General features: G+C 39.3%; 1 protein-coding gene across 8 annotated transcripts in view; it reads left to right on the top strand.

Moving 5' to 3' along the window:
- The window catches only part of camk2d1 (calcium/calmodulin-dependent protein kinase (CaM kinase) II delta 1), a 109,728-nt gene extending 93,921 nt beyond the window's left edge, over nucleotides 1-15,807 (top strand). For 3 of the 8 annotated variants that reach the window (XM_042402379.1, XM_042402378.1, XM_042402380.1), the window contains 5 exons: nucleotides 2,744-2,792; nucleotides 12,101-12,176; nucleotides 12,289-12,383; nucleotides 12,895-13,123; nucleotides 14,121-15,807. In XM_042402379.1, the coding sequence (XP_042258313.1) occupies nucleotides 2,744-2,792; nucleotides 12,101-12,176; nucleotides 12,289-12,383; nucleotides 12,895-13,123; nucleotides 14,121-14,124 (453 nt within the window). In that variant the 3' untranslated portion in view covers nucleotides 14,125-15,807. Of the gene's footprint in view, nucleotides 1-558; nucleotides 604-2,743; nucleotides 2,793-12,100; nucleotides 12,177-12,288; nucleotides 12,384-12,894; nucleotides 13,128-14,120 lie in introns of those variants that run through there. The other 5 variants (XM_042402382.1, XM_042402381.1, XM_042402384.1 and 2 more) reach the window with 3 other exon arrangements.
- Nucleotides 15,808-17,343: the final 1,536 nt, after the last annotated feature.

The following is a 17,343-nucleotide window of genomic DNA, read 5'->3' as shown; positions in this document are numbered from 1 at the left end:
GGAAATCCATCCTGACAATGTACTTGTTACTTTTCTGTTACATGGATTTTTATCTTTTTTTTGGCGTAATAAAGATATATGTTTGATGTATTTATGAAGTTGTGTGTAATTGGTCATATGCCTGCCTTTTATGTAGTCATGTTAACCTTTCCTGTGTGTTTTAGCTGTAGAAAAACCATTTGCGCTCTACAGCCGTTTGCCAGGAAATGCAGATATGTAGTCTTTTAATAGATCATCTAGCATGTTATCTGTGTTTGATGTCAGTTATTGTCACTTTCCTGTCAGTGTTGGTTAAATCTTGATGATCATCTGCAGTAAAAGACTTGATAAACTTTACATGAGGGAAGTGTTCACAACTTCCATTACTACAACATCCCTTCTATCTGTAATAGTTCTGTAGTATAGTGATTCTGTTTTTAGCAGCTTAGTCATTTTGCCTTTCTTCCTTCACAACTTCTTTTTTTCCCTGTTGAAAATGACCTTTCTGTCAAACTTCCTTTCTAACTCACTTTCATTCTGCACCAACTTCTCTTCCTACTGTTGGTCCTCTCATATCAGGAGCCTCAAACCACTGTTATCCACAACCCTGCTGATGGAAACAAGGTATACAGTTAACCGGATGCTAGTGTGAAGCATTAGCTTGCTGGTGACTTGTGCGTCATTTAGAATAGAGCCTTAAAGTTGTTTCTGACAATGATGTTCGTGTGCTGTTGGATGTTCTCAACACTCGACAAGGGACTATGGATTCTGTTAGATATTGCATGCTGTTTACAACTGTTGCATGTAATTCTTTGACTTAATGTTTCTTGGTCATCTGTGGGTACATTTTTGTGTTTTTAACAATACTATTCTGTTGTTTTCTGCAGTTGTCATTATGTATGATCTTCAGTTACATCAGAGCGTTACAATGAGTTTGTGTCATCTTACATGTCATTGCTTAAACCTCTGAGAAGCATGTGCTACTATTGTCATTGTAACGTCGGTCAGTTTTACCGTTGTGTGACAGAGGGATTATGCATGATGTTGGAACAGAATAAACATGCAATAACATGGATGCCAAAGCTGTTCCAAGCCAAATCCTTATCAGAATAGCCTCAACTCCATTGAACGTGTCTAGGTGATTTGCCTGTGCAGATGTATGGATCTCCATCATCTTGTATAATCCATAAGATGACAGTTTGAGAACATGTGCATGCTTGTATCTTTTGCTTTGTGCGGTGACATGGTGAATGGTGTAAGCTCATAGTGTAGCAAACGTGTTGTTGTGCATAGTACAAGTGTTGTGCAGAAACATAAGTGAACAGAATGTGCAGCCTTGCTTAAGTCATCACTTGTAGCAATGTAATATTGTGTGGGTTTTTTTTATCAGATATTTGTTAATCCTCAAGTAATGATTGGACCACAGTCCAAGTAATGTGTCATGCAAGATGAGATATTGCTTATGTAACAGTGTGATGAAAAAGGAAGCACGTGTTTTTATGAGTAAAGGAGTTTAGTTTTGGCTGTCATTCCTATCAGTAAAAATAAGCTTGTTCCTAACAGTAATTGCTGAGATCTGGGAACATGCTGACATTGCAAGAAGACAGGGCAAGAAACACAAGCAGTTTGATGATCAGACACACTTACTTGGAGGAGAAAACAAAGATGAACAGTACACTTATTACCTGTAAACATAAGTCACAGTTTATAGACCAAATTCCTGGTTCAACTTTCAGCTACTATACTTACTATGGTTGGGCTAACTATATGTATACACCAAAAATTCTGTATGTTTGTAATAAGTCCACCAGTGTCCACAATTCACTTTTATACTGCAAAATGTCAAGCTCACTACATATCTTAGTCACAGTTCTTTAACATACAAATTTAGGTGGTCTTTATCAATATCAATCATAGCCATTATCAGATTCGGGCATGCTCACTTTAGGTTTTACCTCCAAGTAAAATGGTTAAGACCAGTTTCCAAACTCGGGGGTCAGGACCCACGCAAAGGGTCACTAGATAAATCTGAATGGTTGTGAGAAAAGCAGAAAAAACATACTTTTTCTAATAGATTTATTTTTTCAGGCTTTCTTCCATGTTTTTATCTTGTGGACTATGAGATAATTGTACCCTTTATCAGGCCTCTAAATTATTCAAATCAAACTATCTAAAAAGGAAATGAATCTCTTCATCATTTCAAAGGGTCACGAGCCTAAAAGGTTGGGAACCAGTAGTAAAGATAATCAGACTTCATTGTTGTGACATCACCATTTCTCAGATCTCTGTAATTCGTTTGAGTACATTGTTATCGTAAATGATAGAAATGATAGCCAAAACTGCAAAAATAAGACCCAAATGGTAAATAAGCCTGAATAATCTTTGAATATCTAGTCTGTATTTATATTTCTGATCATGTTCAGTGACATTGTAATGAGAAATTCTACTGACATCTGACCAAAAGGAAATCAAACAACTAGAAACCAATTCTATGACAAAGTCAGTCATTCAATCGTCACAGTTTAACGTCTTCACTGTTTCTTCTCACCATCTCTTGGGCAACAATAATGTTTTGTTTGAAGTCTGATCCCAAATTAGTGTATAACAAGTGTTGAAGTAGACAATGATAAAATGACCTGCTGTGAATGAATGCTGAGCGGACTGATCTCAGTGGAAATAAAATGCGTGCCCTCAGCTTCTTTGTGCTTTGATGTCGTGCTGGTTATCCTCAAGCCTCATGGGATCTTTATTTGTCGTTTGACAGGAGTCCAGCGAGAGTGCCAACACTACCATTGAGGACGAGGACGTGAGAGGTAAGGACGCTCAAACTAAACTTCTGTTAGCAGGATGACTCCCATGCACCTCATTAAACAAGTCTGTTTCGACAGCGCTGCCTTTGAAGTTTTCAAATCACAGTTTAAGGTCACCTTTCTTTCCCCGACACGGTCGCTCTGTCTTACATTATAATTAGGCTTGGGTTAACCATGTTTTTCACAAAAACTTTTTGATAGCACCTTTTAATGCTGCTGGTTGTGTCAATTGCATGAATTTGTTCTTCGTTGTATATAAGTGTGTTTCAGTCTCAACCTGTTCCATTTCTCATGATTCATATTGCTTAATTTTTCATGTTGTAGCTGTCCTAACACCACATACTTAAAGCATGATCGGATTAACAGTTCAGGGGGGAAAAAATAGCTGTCGGACTTGATTGACCCTGTGTGTAGTTTCAAACATTAAAGATGCACTGCACAGGAGTTAGCTCAAAGCTAATTTGCATCCGTAGTTCTCCACAATCAAAACAAAAAAGCTTCTCTTTCAGTTCATTAAATCCCAGCAGACTGATATGTTGATAAATCTGCAGACGCTGAGAAGTGTTGTGCCAGAGTGCAGTGCTATTACACCTGGCTCTTCACTGCCTTTACCTTCATTAAACCATCTGATGACACCAGGCTGCTACAGAATAACCACACACACCTGTACACACATCAGACTGGTCAGCTATAACTTGATATTCTGCTTTTTTATGAAGGAGACGTCGAGTTAACAGGGATCATCAGCCTCTTTTCCAACTTTCTTCTTAGCAAAAGTAGCATCTCATGTTTCATCCTGGAAATATATTGAAGTGCAAACACTGTTGTGTGACCATGTACGTTGTCAGATACATTAGAATTATCGCTGAAATAGGGTCGGTCTGATATTATCATATAAATGGCTTCACCAAATCAATTTCTCTGTTTTTTTATTTCTATCATCATTATAGTAACTAACTGATGAAAACAACTACTTCATCTGTCTTTGGGTGCAGATTTGCGGTGATGTGTGTTCATGTCATGATGCTCGGAACCATCCAGACATTTCCTGAAGAAAAGTTTTCCATTTGTTGAGCTGTTGTTATCACGTTTAACTGTGATCGGCACAACTGTTTCAGTTCTATGAGAGCAGTGATGTGACTGGCTGAGAGAGTATTTAATAATAAGCACACATGCTCATCTATATTCACCTTAACTCAGCCCTTTTGCACGTTGTGCTGCTGCACATACATGAACCACAATAGCAGATGCGCATGCACGCCCACACAGCCCATAGGCCTAAGACCTACCGCGCTGTGCTTCATTAGTCAAATTTCAGATGAGGGTGCAAAATTTTAAACTGGGGGTGCAATGTGTGCTTTTGCACCCTTGTGCCCTTGTCCACTCAGGAGGAAAATTTATGATATTTAGATAGATGATCCAACAATAAAGAAGCCATTGTCTGATTTCACCTGTGGATTTCACATACTGTATCTCTGTTACTGACATGTAATCTAGTTCCCACACATCGTCAGCGCACTAGAATGGCTATCTGGTTGCCATGGTAATGGATTACGTCTGACTATTAACCACACCCCCATGCTCTGTCTGAGAAAGAATGTTAACTGATGAACAGAAAGTAACACTGGCTGGAGTGGTGCTTAATTGTTCAAGTTCAAATACTTGAGAGCAAAACATTAAAATTGGGACTCAAAATAAATAGAGTTTAGGACTCATTGGCTGTAAAGTCAATAAACTACAGTAAATGACAACAATGTGGAAATATTCTGCTGAGTAGAAGCAGACTTACACCTGATACCCAGCACTTCACAGGCTGTAGTTTGACAAAGGAAGAGAGTGAAGTGAATATTTGAGACATTTAATAGCCTAAGCAGTGGAATTGATTTGTGATTGTGTCTTTGTGTGTTTTGATTGTTCACTACATTGTGACCTTTTGATAGAACAGAGAATCTGTCAGGCTCAAGATTTGAATCCTTACACATTTGTAACATTTTCTAAAAGCATTTTTCCTTTGTCATTTTAGCATTGTTTTATTCTGGAGATAGAATAGAGGCTCTTCACATTCATATCTTTCACTGCAGAGTGTGTGTGAGTGTGTGTGCCAGCATATGTGCCGCTGTTCTTGTTGTACTGTACATACACAGGCCCATTAAGAGACTTACCACTGCCCTTTATAAGGCCTCCATTGTTATTCATGCTTGATGGGGTCATCATTCCTCAATGCTCCAGTGACCTTATTCAGCCAAGCTTTGAAATCGCTTTACACTGCTCTATTTATTAGATAGTATCAGAAGTGTGTTCCCAAAGACGTTTCTCCCTTCATAATTTTTTTCTGCTTTTATTCTTCTACTTGATAGTGTAATACAGCTTGATGATACAGCTGTCCCTCTGTCTTGTATTCATGACCTCAGTCAGAGCATCAGCGTACAATGATTCTTAGAAATCTCTAAGAAAGGAGGGGAAGGTTTTAATCATGACATCTTTTGTGATTTCAGCAGTGATCCCGTTGTTGAGAAGATATCTGTGGCAGGAAGTGGGAAGATAAAAGTGCGGGAGTTGTGATTATAGTACTTCCTATTTCTTGAATATGACTAATTTTCACTGATTTGATTGATGAATGGTTGGAGACTACTTGTCTAATTTCCTTTTGAATTAAAAGGATTTCGCAGTAGCGAAGTGGCCAGTAGCTATTTCTATTCGTTGGTGGCTTAGTTGAAAGATGGAAGCAGTGGTGTGCTTAATGGAGAAGGAGGTATTTTAATTGTAAAAAGGATGCTAAAGCTTTATTAATTAATTTATTTCTTTTTGGCCACTTGGGGGCTGAATTAACTCCACAGCAAACTGAAAACACAACATCTGTCATACTGTCTTCATAACTAATATGTTAGCAAGCAATTGCCTATTTACACATCCAGCATACACAGCTACATTAGCATTCATTTGAAGGCTGGTCTCCTACCACATGATGAAGGTAAGTTTGGTCTTAACTCTCCTTTTAGCTCTGTTTGGTCTCCACCAACTCCTGAGAAAAATATCTGACTCTTGACTTGCTACATGTTCCACTATGTTCACCAGCTAGTTGCTAACTAGCAGGTAGTCACAGTGGGTTTATGAGAGCTTTTTCACTGAATACAACTTCCTGCTGCTGGAAACCCGGTTGTCAAGAGCAGAGTTTGCGGTTTGGAAAATCAAAACGGTGACTGTCGCTAAACAATGCTAAAAAAGCTCTGTAGAGCTGAAGAGAACCACAGAGTTGGTGATAATTCTGTGGGTTCATCACTATGACGCACCACTTTCACTTTACACAGGAATTAAGTTTTGGCATTTTTACATCCAAAAATCATTATCACATATTTTTGGGTATGTTGTGAATACCATTATACACATTGCACATTATGAACATCTTGGATTTGGCAGAAAATTTGCTCTTTTACAGTGCAGACAACTTACCAAATTGCATTGAACAGTGTTGTGTGTTACTTAAAGCTACACTAATCAATATTTTTATATTAACAATGGATCAAATAAATATGTGCATGTGAAAAGGTGTTGCCACAGAAAATTGTCACCCACCTCGGCAGTTCCCCTTAGCTGTACAGAGCGTTTTAGCCTCTTTCAGCACATTGTTTTGGTTTTATAGCTTGTAACTTTACTGTTTTGGTTCAGTCTCTCTGCTCTCATTAACCTGTTTTCCAGCAGCAGCAGCCAGCTGTTTTCAGTGGAAAAGCTTTTATAAACCCTCTTTACACTGCATGCCCAGCACCAAACAGCTGACAAAGTTAGCAACTAGCAGGTGAACATGTATGCATTTAGCAACTAAACAGACATTTAGCTGCTAAATGCACCTAAAACAGAGCTAAAAGGAGAGTGACTATTTTGACATGCATTCCCTGAATGACCAGAAACACGACCTGAAATGAATGTTGCTCTGTGTCTGCTAAAAGTGTCTGCCAATGACACAACTGTTTGCTAGCATGCTAGCCATATCAACTTTATATGGTGATAATATGACAAAGTTGTGTTTACAGGTTATTCCACTGATAACTAACACTGCTTTAACGCAGGTGTAGCCAAACTTCATTGCCACATGTAGCACAGCCAAAATGACTCAAATTCCTCCCTATAGACTTATCTCTGTCTTGGTAGAATTTGATATCAGTGTTTTTATTTGACTGTTTCCTAAACAGGTGGACTGTTACTTTAATGCTTAGACCCATGTTCTTCCAACACAACCTTCCACCTGAGGAAAGAGTCTTACATTATTGTTGATATTCATCGGTTCATCCCTGAACATTTTTACATGCTCTATTTGGAGATTTGAGGGCCTTGAGCAAATATTCATTTCCTGCATGCTTTACATTTACTCTTCATTTCATGTTTTCCTTTTCTTCATTTCATTCATGCTGCCCTCACTCTGCTGATCTACATTTCTTTCCATCCATCCTCTAATCCATCCATTCATTTTTCTTCCTCTGCACCACTTGTTCCATCTCAGCACGCTCTCGTTCCTCCAGTCCCCAAATCTACCACCTTAAACACTTAGACTCTCATCACTCCATCTCTCACCAGCCTTCCTCCCACTCCTCCTCCCATTCTTCCTCCTCCTCCTCCTCCTTCTCCCCCTGCTGGTACTCTCGTAGCGATTGGCCCAGTGGTGAGGAGTGCTGCCAGTACATCCTGTGGACACTGGTCGCTGCCTTCCTGCTCCTCTTCTTCACATCTTCCTTTCTGGTCTTTTTCTCTGACCATCTCACCACATGCCACTGCGGCACCCATCACACCTCCACACAGGGCCCCGGCCCCCAGCACGGGGTGCCCCATCCCAGTCTGGGCCCCATCGACTCCCAGTGTAAGTCTCTTTCCTCAGTGCAGGGGAAGAAGCTGCAAGCTTCACCGCCTTTTGATGTCACTTAAGATATTCACAAGTGTATTGTGTCATTGTAAGCCCTAAAATCTAGAGAATATATTAGGAAACATGTGAGCAGTTTTATTTCCTGGATGCTGATCATTCTACAAAAATGAACATGTAGACAGTGAGAAATGTAATATGCACCTTTATCTGTCTCAAGTGTTTTCTGATGGAAGACAAATGTAAGCTTACATAGTACGTAGGGAACGACTGTAAGTATTGACAACAGTTAAGTCTCTAGTGAGACTCAGGGCTGGTGTAGTGAAAAGCTTGACCCCTTCAGTTCTGATGATTAATGCATGCAAAGTTTCTCATACCAGAGCGGTTGCTAATTGGTAACCATATGTAAGACTAGTGGAGTTAAAGATGCAGTGATGGTGGCTGGACTACTGAGCAGGCCATGGCCATGGTGTACCTGAGCAGATACAATGTGGATAAAAGTCAGTTTCATGCTGCAGAGTATCTGCTCTTTACTCAGGTGAGAATAGGATTGAAAGACAGTTTAAAGGTGTGTCAGGTCAGAGCGTTCAGTAGATTCATGATGGCACACTGCAGGCTAGTAACAGGTCAACACATCATTTAACATTGATATTGGGCTTCTATAGGAACGCTCACCCGACTTTTGATAACTAGGTTTAAGCAGACAGATGGCTTCAGTGATAAGATGGATATACAGTATGTTGTCTGCTACAGGTAGAGGCAAGATTTAGGCAGCAACAAAACAAATGAAACAAACAAAGAAAAGTTATTTTGATTTCTAATTTCTCTAACCGCATGTTTTTTACAGTGAATTTATGCTCAGTCTTCCTGGGATTGAATAAAAAATGCTACAATGTAGGATGTTCAGATACATTTTGGCTCTGTATTATCTCAAGAATATAATTTGTTACTACTTATGAGTATTACCTCATATTTATGATAACATGCATTAAACTTAATTTTCTTTTTTGTCTTTGTGGAGTTACTACAGTATGAAATGAACATGACAGGCTTTACAACCTGCATTTAGCTCCAGACTCAGACACAAGGTCACTTTAACTTCAACTCTAAGTGATTCAGCTCAAAATATTCTATTTTTAAAAATGTCCTGTCCTCTGAAAAAAAAGTTTAAGGATAAAAAAATATTGGATTCAAAAGACCTCTGTGAGACTTCAGTGCTATTAAAACTGAACCACACCTCGTCCACCTCGTCCCAGTGCAGAGCTGCTGTCTTCTAGCGCCTCTCACAGGCCAGACACTGTCATGACACCCTGAAGAACTTCTTGATGGAAATGAGTCTGTGTACACTTGTGACCCCTCAACACAGATATGGGAGTGATTTCCCCTTCTCAGTGCTTCATTTCATTCACAATAAAGCAGTGACTCACCATCAAACCTTGTATAGAATATAAACACGTCCACTTGAATGCTCTGAATGATATCAGCAGCTAAATGCCTTTCTGTGAGTTGTGTCACAGACTCTCAGGTGTTTTGTCCTTTGAATCTATTATTGATCGTGACGTCCTTCTTCGTGTGTATTGTGCTTTAGTTGACCAGCTTATTGAGACTTGGACTTGTTGAGTAATGTGTGTCTGGAATCAATGCTTTCACTCTTCAACTGTTGAGTACTGTAAGCTGGCACTGAATGTCTGGTCAGATTTGTTATCTCGTTTACTTATTTCATGATCCAACAGTTCCTGATTTCAGTCTAAAGCTTTCTGATTTTACACTTTTTCATTTAGGCAAAGTTCTTGTACGGTTTCTTGTGTTCAGACAACATGGAACATTTGAGGACTTTGGCATCTTTTGTGAAGTAAAACAATAGTTACTTCAACAATATTTTAAATTTAATGGGGGTTTTTTTTTGATTACACTTGCTAAAGTAGGGTACCAAAATCTATGTTGTGTTTTTTTTGGTGCAGAAACCTGGGTGTTGTTTTTGAAATAGTATAAAACATGTACAGTATCACACCCTGATCTAATGCATTCTACTCAAATAAGAAAGTAGCAGCACAGTACTCATCTCCTCCTGCAGTCACAGTAAATGGTTCTGTGCTTTGTTTCTTCTGGCCTGACAGTCGCGCCACTGCATATCTGCTTAGTTTCTTTATGTTTGTAACCATGCGCTCTGTGTGTGTGTGTGTGTGTGTGTGTGTGTGTGTGTGTGTGTGTGTGTGTGTGTGTGTGTGTGTGTGTGTGTGTGTGTGTGTGTGTGTGTGTGTGTGTGTGTGTGTGTGTGTGTGTGTGTGTGTGTGTGTGTGTGTACCAACCCTCCATCTCTCTGTGTACATACTCTAATAAGAGATCCCAGAGGAAAAGACTATTATTCAACTGACAGAAGCTCAAAAGGCATATTTCCTCTCTCCAGACTCTGACAGCAGCGGGAGCCAAGCTGTTCATATTGACTCACACTGATTCATTGACATGAAAAAAAAACCCAGCGAACACCATCAGGCTATTCAATACAGTCAAAAACCTGCTTAATACATGACACATGATCCAGGCTGTGCAATGTAGAGTCACTGTCAGGCAGGACTGTACTTAGTGTCAGTGCTGTCAGAGAAACACCGGTCTGCTTCTAGTGTGTCTTAAGCTGTTTTGTTGTGTACTGCTGCAGAAGAAGAAGTGCCCCAATTAATAATTTCTTAAGTGAAAGTATTTATCTCCCAGAGTAATACTTTTAAAATAAATATCCTGCGTTCAGGGTTTCCTTTCATTAGAAGTTTAGAAGTCATATGAGAAATAGTTTCTGTCATAATGTCAGCTGGTAATGACAGCTGGTACATTTGATCAGATACGCCAATTTCAGACTGAGATTTGTTTAGGTGGTTTAATTTCTTGTAAGTGTGTCGCCTGGTTCCAGATCACTGCTCACATCTGATTTGTTCAGTGATTCAAATCACTCGTACAGGCAGAAACACTGTACAGAAATAACAGCCTATTAAAGGGGAAATCCACTGATTTTACACATTAGCATGTTTCCAGGTGTTGTATGTGTAAAAAGTAGTATAAAGCCTTGTGTGTCTTCAGAGGGAGCTGTGTGAAATCTGATCAACTGCCTCAAGTGATGTCATTTGAGTCAACGTTGGTAAACCTAGACCTCTGTAGCCCGCTCCTCATCTCTGCTGGAGGCTAGCAGCTCCAGGCTACATCAACCGCTACTAGTATAACACATCCAAATCTCCAGCCAAACAGTCAAGTTGCATTGTGGGTAATGTAGGCACCAGGTTTTGTCAAGGAAGAGGAATGCATGGGATAAAAAAATACACCACCACACACTTCTAGTGGATCATAAGTGATGACTGAGAGGGATTACTTGTATATGAGTCTATACATTGTTTTTTAGGAACCTTCTGCATATTGTACCTTTAAATGTATTAGTGGAGTTAATATTACTGTAGTTTCCACCCCCAGCTTTGCTGGTGTGGACAGCAACATTCATGTTAAAGGCTTCCTATTAACAGCCAGTCATATACCAGGCAGCTGTAGCTCAGGTGGTAGAGAGGATGCAGATTGCTCCGGATGTGTGTGAATGTTGGTTATAAATGTAAATCAGTTTGTAAAGGTACATGTCAGCCTCATGGTATATGTAAGCAAACGTCTACAGTGTCTGTGTAGTCAGTGCAGTTTGCTATTTGCAAAGTAAAGTCCATCATGAGTGCAAAAGGACACTTTAAACTAACAGTACTTTAGCTGTGTCAGCCTTTCTGCAAAACCAGCCAATCAGAGGGTTTCCTGGTTATGATCTTGTCATCTTGTGTGTCCAGTGTCTCCTCCTGCTACTCCATACTGTACAGTCAGTGTGTGTGAGGCTGGAGCTGCAAGTCTTATTCTTGTACAAAAGAGGAAAGTGTACTAGTGAACATGTTTCACCTCTCAGCAGTTAGATTTTTATTTGTTTTAGTGTCACTTGAGGGGATCAGTGGTCATGTCAGTGTTCAGTTAGCGGGGAACAACAGTGGACTTGAGGCTGTTGAAGGTAAAAGCGGATTTACAGTATTGTGTGTGTTTGTGTGTGTGTGTGTAACTATGTGTAATGAAACATGTCATCATCCTGTTCTCCATCCTGTAACTGTCAGTAGTGGGTTTACAGTATTTACAGCCACAACAACAGCACTTATTCTTTGCATTCATTGTTTTCTAGCTCACCTACTTAGCATGAAAGGTAATTTCGATGTTCATATGTTGAACCATGCTGACTAACTTCCTACTGTACCAGTGTTTTCTTCACTCATTTTTGCGTGATGTTTGTATTTACCGATGTGAGCCTCAGTCCCTCAACATCCCGATGTTGTGACGTTTGGATCCATGTTGTCCTCATGTTCCACATTTGTCCACTCTTGATTTTAATGTGTGCTTCTGTTCATTCTATCAGGCGTCACTTATAGAAACCTAACACTTCCTGTGTCCCTGTGTCTCTCAGCTCGTAAGCAGGAGATCATCAAAGTCACCGAGCAGCTGATCGAGGCCATCAACAACGGAGACTTTGAGGCCTACACGTCAGTTCAACCACTTTTATTTACTCAAACCTTCAACATCAGACTGACAAGAGTTCTGCAAATGTTCCAACATTCCTGTGATTGAAAGCTGCCTTTTGTTGTTGTATCTCAGGAAGATATGTGATCCCGGCCTCACGTCCTTTGAGCCTGAGGCTTTGGGCAACTTGGTTGAGGGCACCGACTTCCACCGCTTCTACTTTGAGAACGGTAAATAATTGCTTTGGATCGTGACTTTGATAAAAACAAACCCTGTATAGTCCTAAAATCTGAATAAAAGTGAAAGTTCTCAGAGAGTTCATACCCCTGCCAGTGCAGCACAAACCTCTAAATGAGTTATTTAAACAGTAGAAAATATTTAGAAATGTTCCCTCTAGATTTGAATTTGAACAGACTGTAATCATGAGACACATGTGTGCCAGATTGATTTCATTCAAGAAGGTTCAGGAATTCAAAGGAAAGAAACAAAAATGTTCAAAAATACCCAATAATGCAACTTTTTGCAGGAGACTTTCAATGTAAAACATGTGTGTAGTGTCGAGTCTCTGATGGTAACTGAAGAGTAATCACTGAATAAAAATGTAACTATTAACAGCGCCCCTGACTCATAGTTGAAGTTGTGTAAAGACCCTCCTGATGTTCAGTGTTGCGTCACAGCTCCACTCAGAGTCCGTCTCCTGTTCCACCTCCTCACCTCCCTGCATGTTCTCTTCCCGTCCAGCTCTGTCTAAGGGGAAGCAGCCCATCCACACCATCCTGCTCAACCCCCACGTGCACCTGATCGGAGACGAGGCCGCCTGCATCGCCTACATCCGCCTCACCCAGTACATCGACGGCAACGGCCTGCCTCGCACCATGCAGTCAGAGGAGACCCGCATATGGCACCGCCGCGACAGCAAGTGGCAGAACATCCACTTCCACCGCTCCGGCTCGCCCACCGTCCCCACCAAGTAAGATTGATGCCAGAATGATGAGTTCACAAAGCTTCTACACTGTGTCCATTTCATCTGATGTTTGCTCATGTTGGTACATATTTGAATGTGTCTCAGAAAAAGTTTATTCATTTGTTTTGTGTTGAGATATCATAATCTGTTTCCAACATGTTGTAGGCATGTTTTATATAAACTCTGAAATGCACCGTGCAGGTTTACTAATCTACTCCCAGCAATCCTAAAAAAATAAATACGATGGCCACACAGCAGAAGTTTATATCATCATAACTCAGGATAATTAGTTTGTTCCTTTCATCCTCATTCAAAGCTCCAATATTCCCAGAAAGGATTTGCTTATTTGAGTCTAATCAGCTGTGTTTATCCAGCACAAACTCATAAATCAATCTGCGTGAGAGGGTTTCACAATCTGTGCAACATGTAGCACTGATGATTTGGTAAAACTCCAGAAGAAACCTCAAACACATGATTACAACAGCAGAATGTCGGCGTTGACGATTCAATCGACTATAAATGACTGAAATGATCAGTGATTGCTGATGACCCTGCAGAGTGTCATTCACTTTTTTTATTTTGGTGGTGGAGCAAAAAGTGTTAATAAGTGTTTATGAAATTGTCATCAGTCTGCTGTTATAATCCAATTACAATGTTGGCATCAGTTTAATCCAGTCCAAGCCAATCTCTGACAGCAGCCGTCCTACCAGACATCGATTAGGATAAAAGTCCCGTCAACAAATGTAGATGACTGACAGAATCTGGAGTATTTGAATCTGATGATCGTGGGATCATGGTCTGTTTGAGATCAGACTTAATTTTTTAATCAAAATATTTAAAAAAATAATGAATAAATAATTTCAGCAGTGGCGTCTCTGGTCTTCCATACATGTCATCTTTTTATATTTATCCACAAACGACATCACATACAGCAGCACATGTAACAGGAAACAAACATCATGAAAGAACTGTGCATCTAATCACCATGTGATTTGTGTTCCAGTTGAGAGGACGACCTCCGACTCCAAACACCCTCCAGCCTACAGCTGTCAGCTGACCAGACCCCGCCCACCAAGTGTCCATAAAATCCCCCTCAGCCAATCCCTGCCCATGATGATAGCTAGAGCTCCGCCCTCTCAGTGTGTTGTTTACATATTGTCGCTGCTGGACTGAATTACTGTAAATGTAAAAGAAAAACAAAACGAGGGAGGAAAAAGTTCAAGTCTTGACAATATCATTTTGTAGTGAGAGTGTGTGGTGACATCAACATCTGCAGCATGTTTTATTACTCTGAGGTTTTTTTGTTTTGTTTTTTTTTTTTTAGATCCAGTATGTTTTAAATAGAAGCTGTTTTCAGATGGAGGAGCCAGTTGTTCCAGTTAATTAATTTTTAATGGGCTGGTGAAATATGTGAAACCTTCCAGTCATCATGTAGTGAGAGTTTTTCATTTGAATATTGCACATATTGAGGACTCATGAGCTATTGTGATGTTTCTGCCTTTCGGCACAATGACCAATATATCACATATCTGCTTTTTACTCATGTATCTTTTCAGACTTGGCATCTATAAAAGCTCAGACACAAGCTTGCTTTAGTTTCGGTGACGTAGAGGTTTTGGTAATTGATGTAAATTGCTCTCTTTGCTTAATCTTCATCAGTAATCCATATGAGCTGAGTTGGCTAATTTTACAAAAATCAGTTTTCTTGTTTGCCGTTGGCACTAAGTATGTTTACTAGGAATTTTAACTACATGTTTAAAAGGGAAAATCAATTTAAACATAATGTTGTGTGTGTGTGTGTGTGTGTGGACTTTCATCATCATCATCATCATCATCACAGAACAACATGTGAGAAGATAGAATGTAAACTACAGAGACATTCAGGCCATTCTGCAGTCAGATCATATTTTCATACAGTAAGTCAGGAGCTGATTCTGTGAATTTTATCAGTTGTTCTATTTTGTTTTGTTTACTTTTTATATTGTGATTATTGATGCAGTAGCTCGTCCCTTTATCACATCATTATTACTCTCCTGTCGGCCCTTTTAACCCTTCATTGAGTCTTTATTGGTGATTCCCTCCTTTTATTCTATGTTAGACTGGTGTGCACCGATCATTTACCACACCATGTTTCACACTGGACTAGACTAAAGTAGAATCATGACACTGACATGAATGCCAACTTCAGCTGAAACATTTGGTCCAGGAAGTAAAAGTTCCATTCACGATTCCCACAATTGTCACTGTTATATCACCGCTCTTGTGATTTTAATTTAGAACCACTGTTAAATCAGGGGGACAGGAGATAGTCGGCACTCGCAGCAGTGTAAACAATGAATATTTTAAAACACTTCACAGTTTTCTAAAATTTCTATAGAAAAACTAAATTCCAGAAGAGAATCACAGGGAGATCACGTTCACAGATAAAGTCACAGGGGCTCACGTTTTTTTTTTTTTTCAAGAATGGTGAGATCTTTTTTTTTCTTGCGTTGGTGTGTTTAGTCATGCTGTCACTGAATTGTTCAGAAAACAGTTAAATCACATTTGTTCCACAATCATCACACTTTGTTTTTATCTTTCTAAGAAGCTTTGAAATCCCTGAAGGGACTCTGGTATATAATGTTACTATTATGGGACAAGTCTGATGTATGTTTAAGAAATATCAAATAAAGTGTGTGATTTATGCCAAACGACTTGCTTTTCAGTTCATCTTTTTTCTGCTCGTTATCTGCTGATGTGTTTAGATCGTTCACATTATTGCTTTTTCTGATGTGCTGCAAAGACTCAGGAGAAATAAATGAGATGAGTTTCTACATGAATCTCTACAATAAATCATTATAGTAACATATTTACTGAGTGAAATCTTACCATGTTTGATTGAGGCAACATCCACTTCAAACACATCCCATCATGACCTGTTGACAGTTAAACACAGACAGGAAACTTCTTCTCATCCAGGAGGTGCAGACTTTCAAATATGCTGCTGAGAGAGTTGAATTCACATTCCTGGACATGTTAATGATCCACTAATCACCATGTGTGTAATAGTGTGCTATTATTTGTCAGCACAATAATATAACCATCTGCATTTAAATGCCACCGTAGTGCCATATATATATATATATATACATATATATATATGTATATAACAGTGTCAGCTGGTGACTCAAAACATTGGGGAGGACAGGAGGAAAACCAACATGGACTCTCACAACAAACCGCATCAAACTATATCACTGTCACCCACCTGATGAAATCAGTGGGGTGGGGGGTAATTTTATAAGCCAATAAAACAATTTGCTTTTAAAAACAAAAACCCCTGAGTGGTGTAAATGCTGCTTCTTTAAAGACATTTAGCATATACATATTGTTTCTAAACAAAGAAGTGTTCATTTTAGCTATGCAGTGGTTCAGGATGTGTCATTTTACCAACATAGTTAAATTCAAATTTATAGTATTGTTCTATTGTGACAACAGATTTATGTTTTCATCAGAAACAGACAACATATCACATGATTTACATGTGTTTCCTGTGTATTTTCTTAGTATACAGAAATATATAAAGTACCACAAAGCTCATAATGTGTGTAGGTTCACATCAGAAAGTATGAATGCATGCATCAAATACATGACTTACACACTCTTATCTATGTGCACCACATATAAAATATAGTCTACAAAGCTGACATGTTAACACTAGGGGTGCAACCGGTCACAAAATTCACGGTTCGGATCGTATCACGGATTTGAGTCACGGATGAGATCATTATTAGGATCAGTGAAAATAAGGGGGAAACAAATAAAACTTTGTTTTCCATTTATTCTATAACACACTTACAGCAAGAAACTTTTGCCCATGGTCTCAAATGTAAACAACATTTAAGATGTCCAATGTTTAAATAAAATAAAATATATTAAATATTCAATGCTCAATTATTGCAATATGAGTGTAACCGGTTGACTCTGCGTTGTGTCGTAAGGAAGAGGCTCAGACGAGTGTCTCGTTGGAGGCCACTATTTATTCCGGCAACTGCACCCACAAAAGTGTACGCAGGGGTACAGTGAACTGAGCCTTAAATGTTCAACCTGTTGACCCTGGACGAGTAGCACGTCAGGATTTAACTATTTACACATTTTGTGTGATTGTAATATGCTGCACAGTTAACCCTGTTACACGAGGCATGAAACCTTCCTCTTTTAAACAGTGAATGAAACAGCCTCTGTCC

Source organism: Thunnus maccoyii, chromosome 22 (genome assembly GCF_910596095.1).
Source record: "Thunnus maccoyii chromosome 22, fThuMac1.1, whole genome shotgun sequence".
NCBI classification, from domain to species: domain Eukaryota; kingdom Metazoa; phylum Chordata; class Actinopteri; order Scombriformes; family Scombridae; genus Thunnus; species Thunnus maccoyii.
Note: the sequence above shows the minus strand (reverse complement) of the source record. Positions and strands in the feature narration are given on the sequence as shown.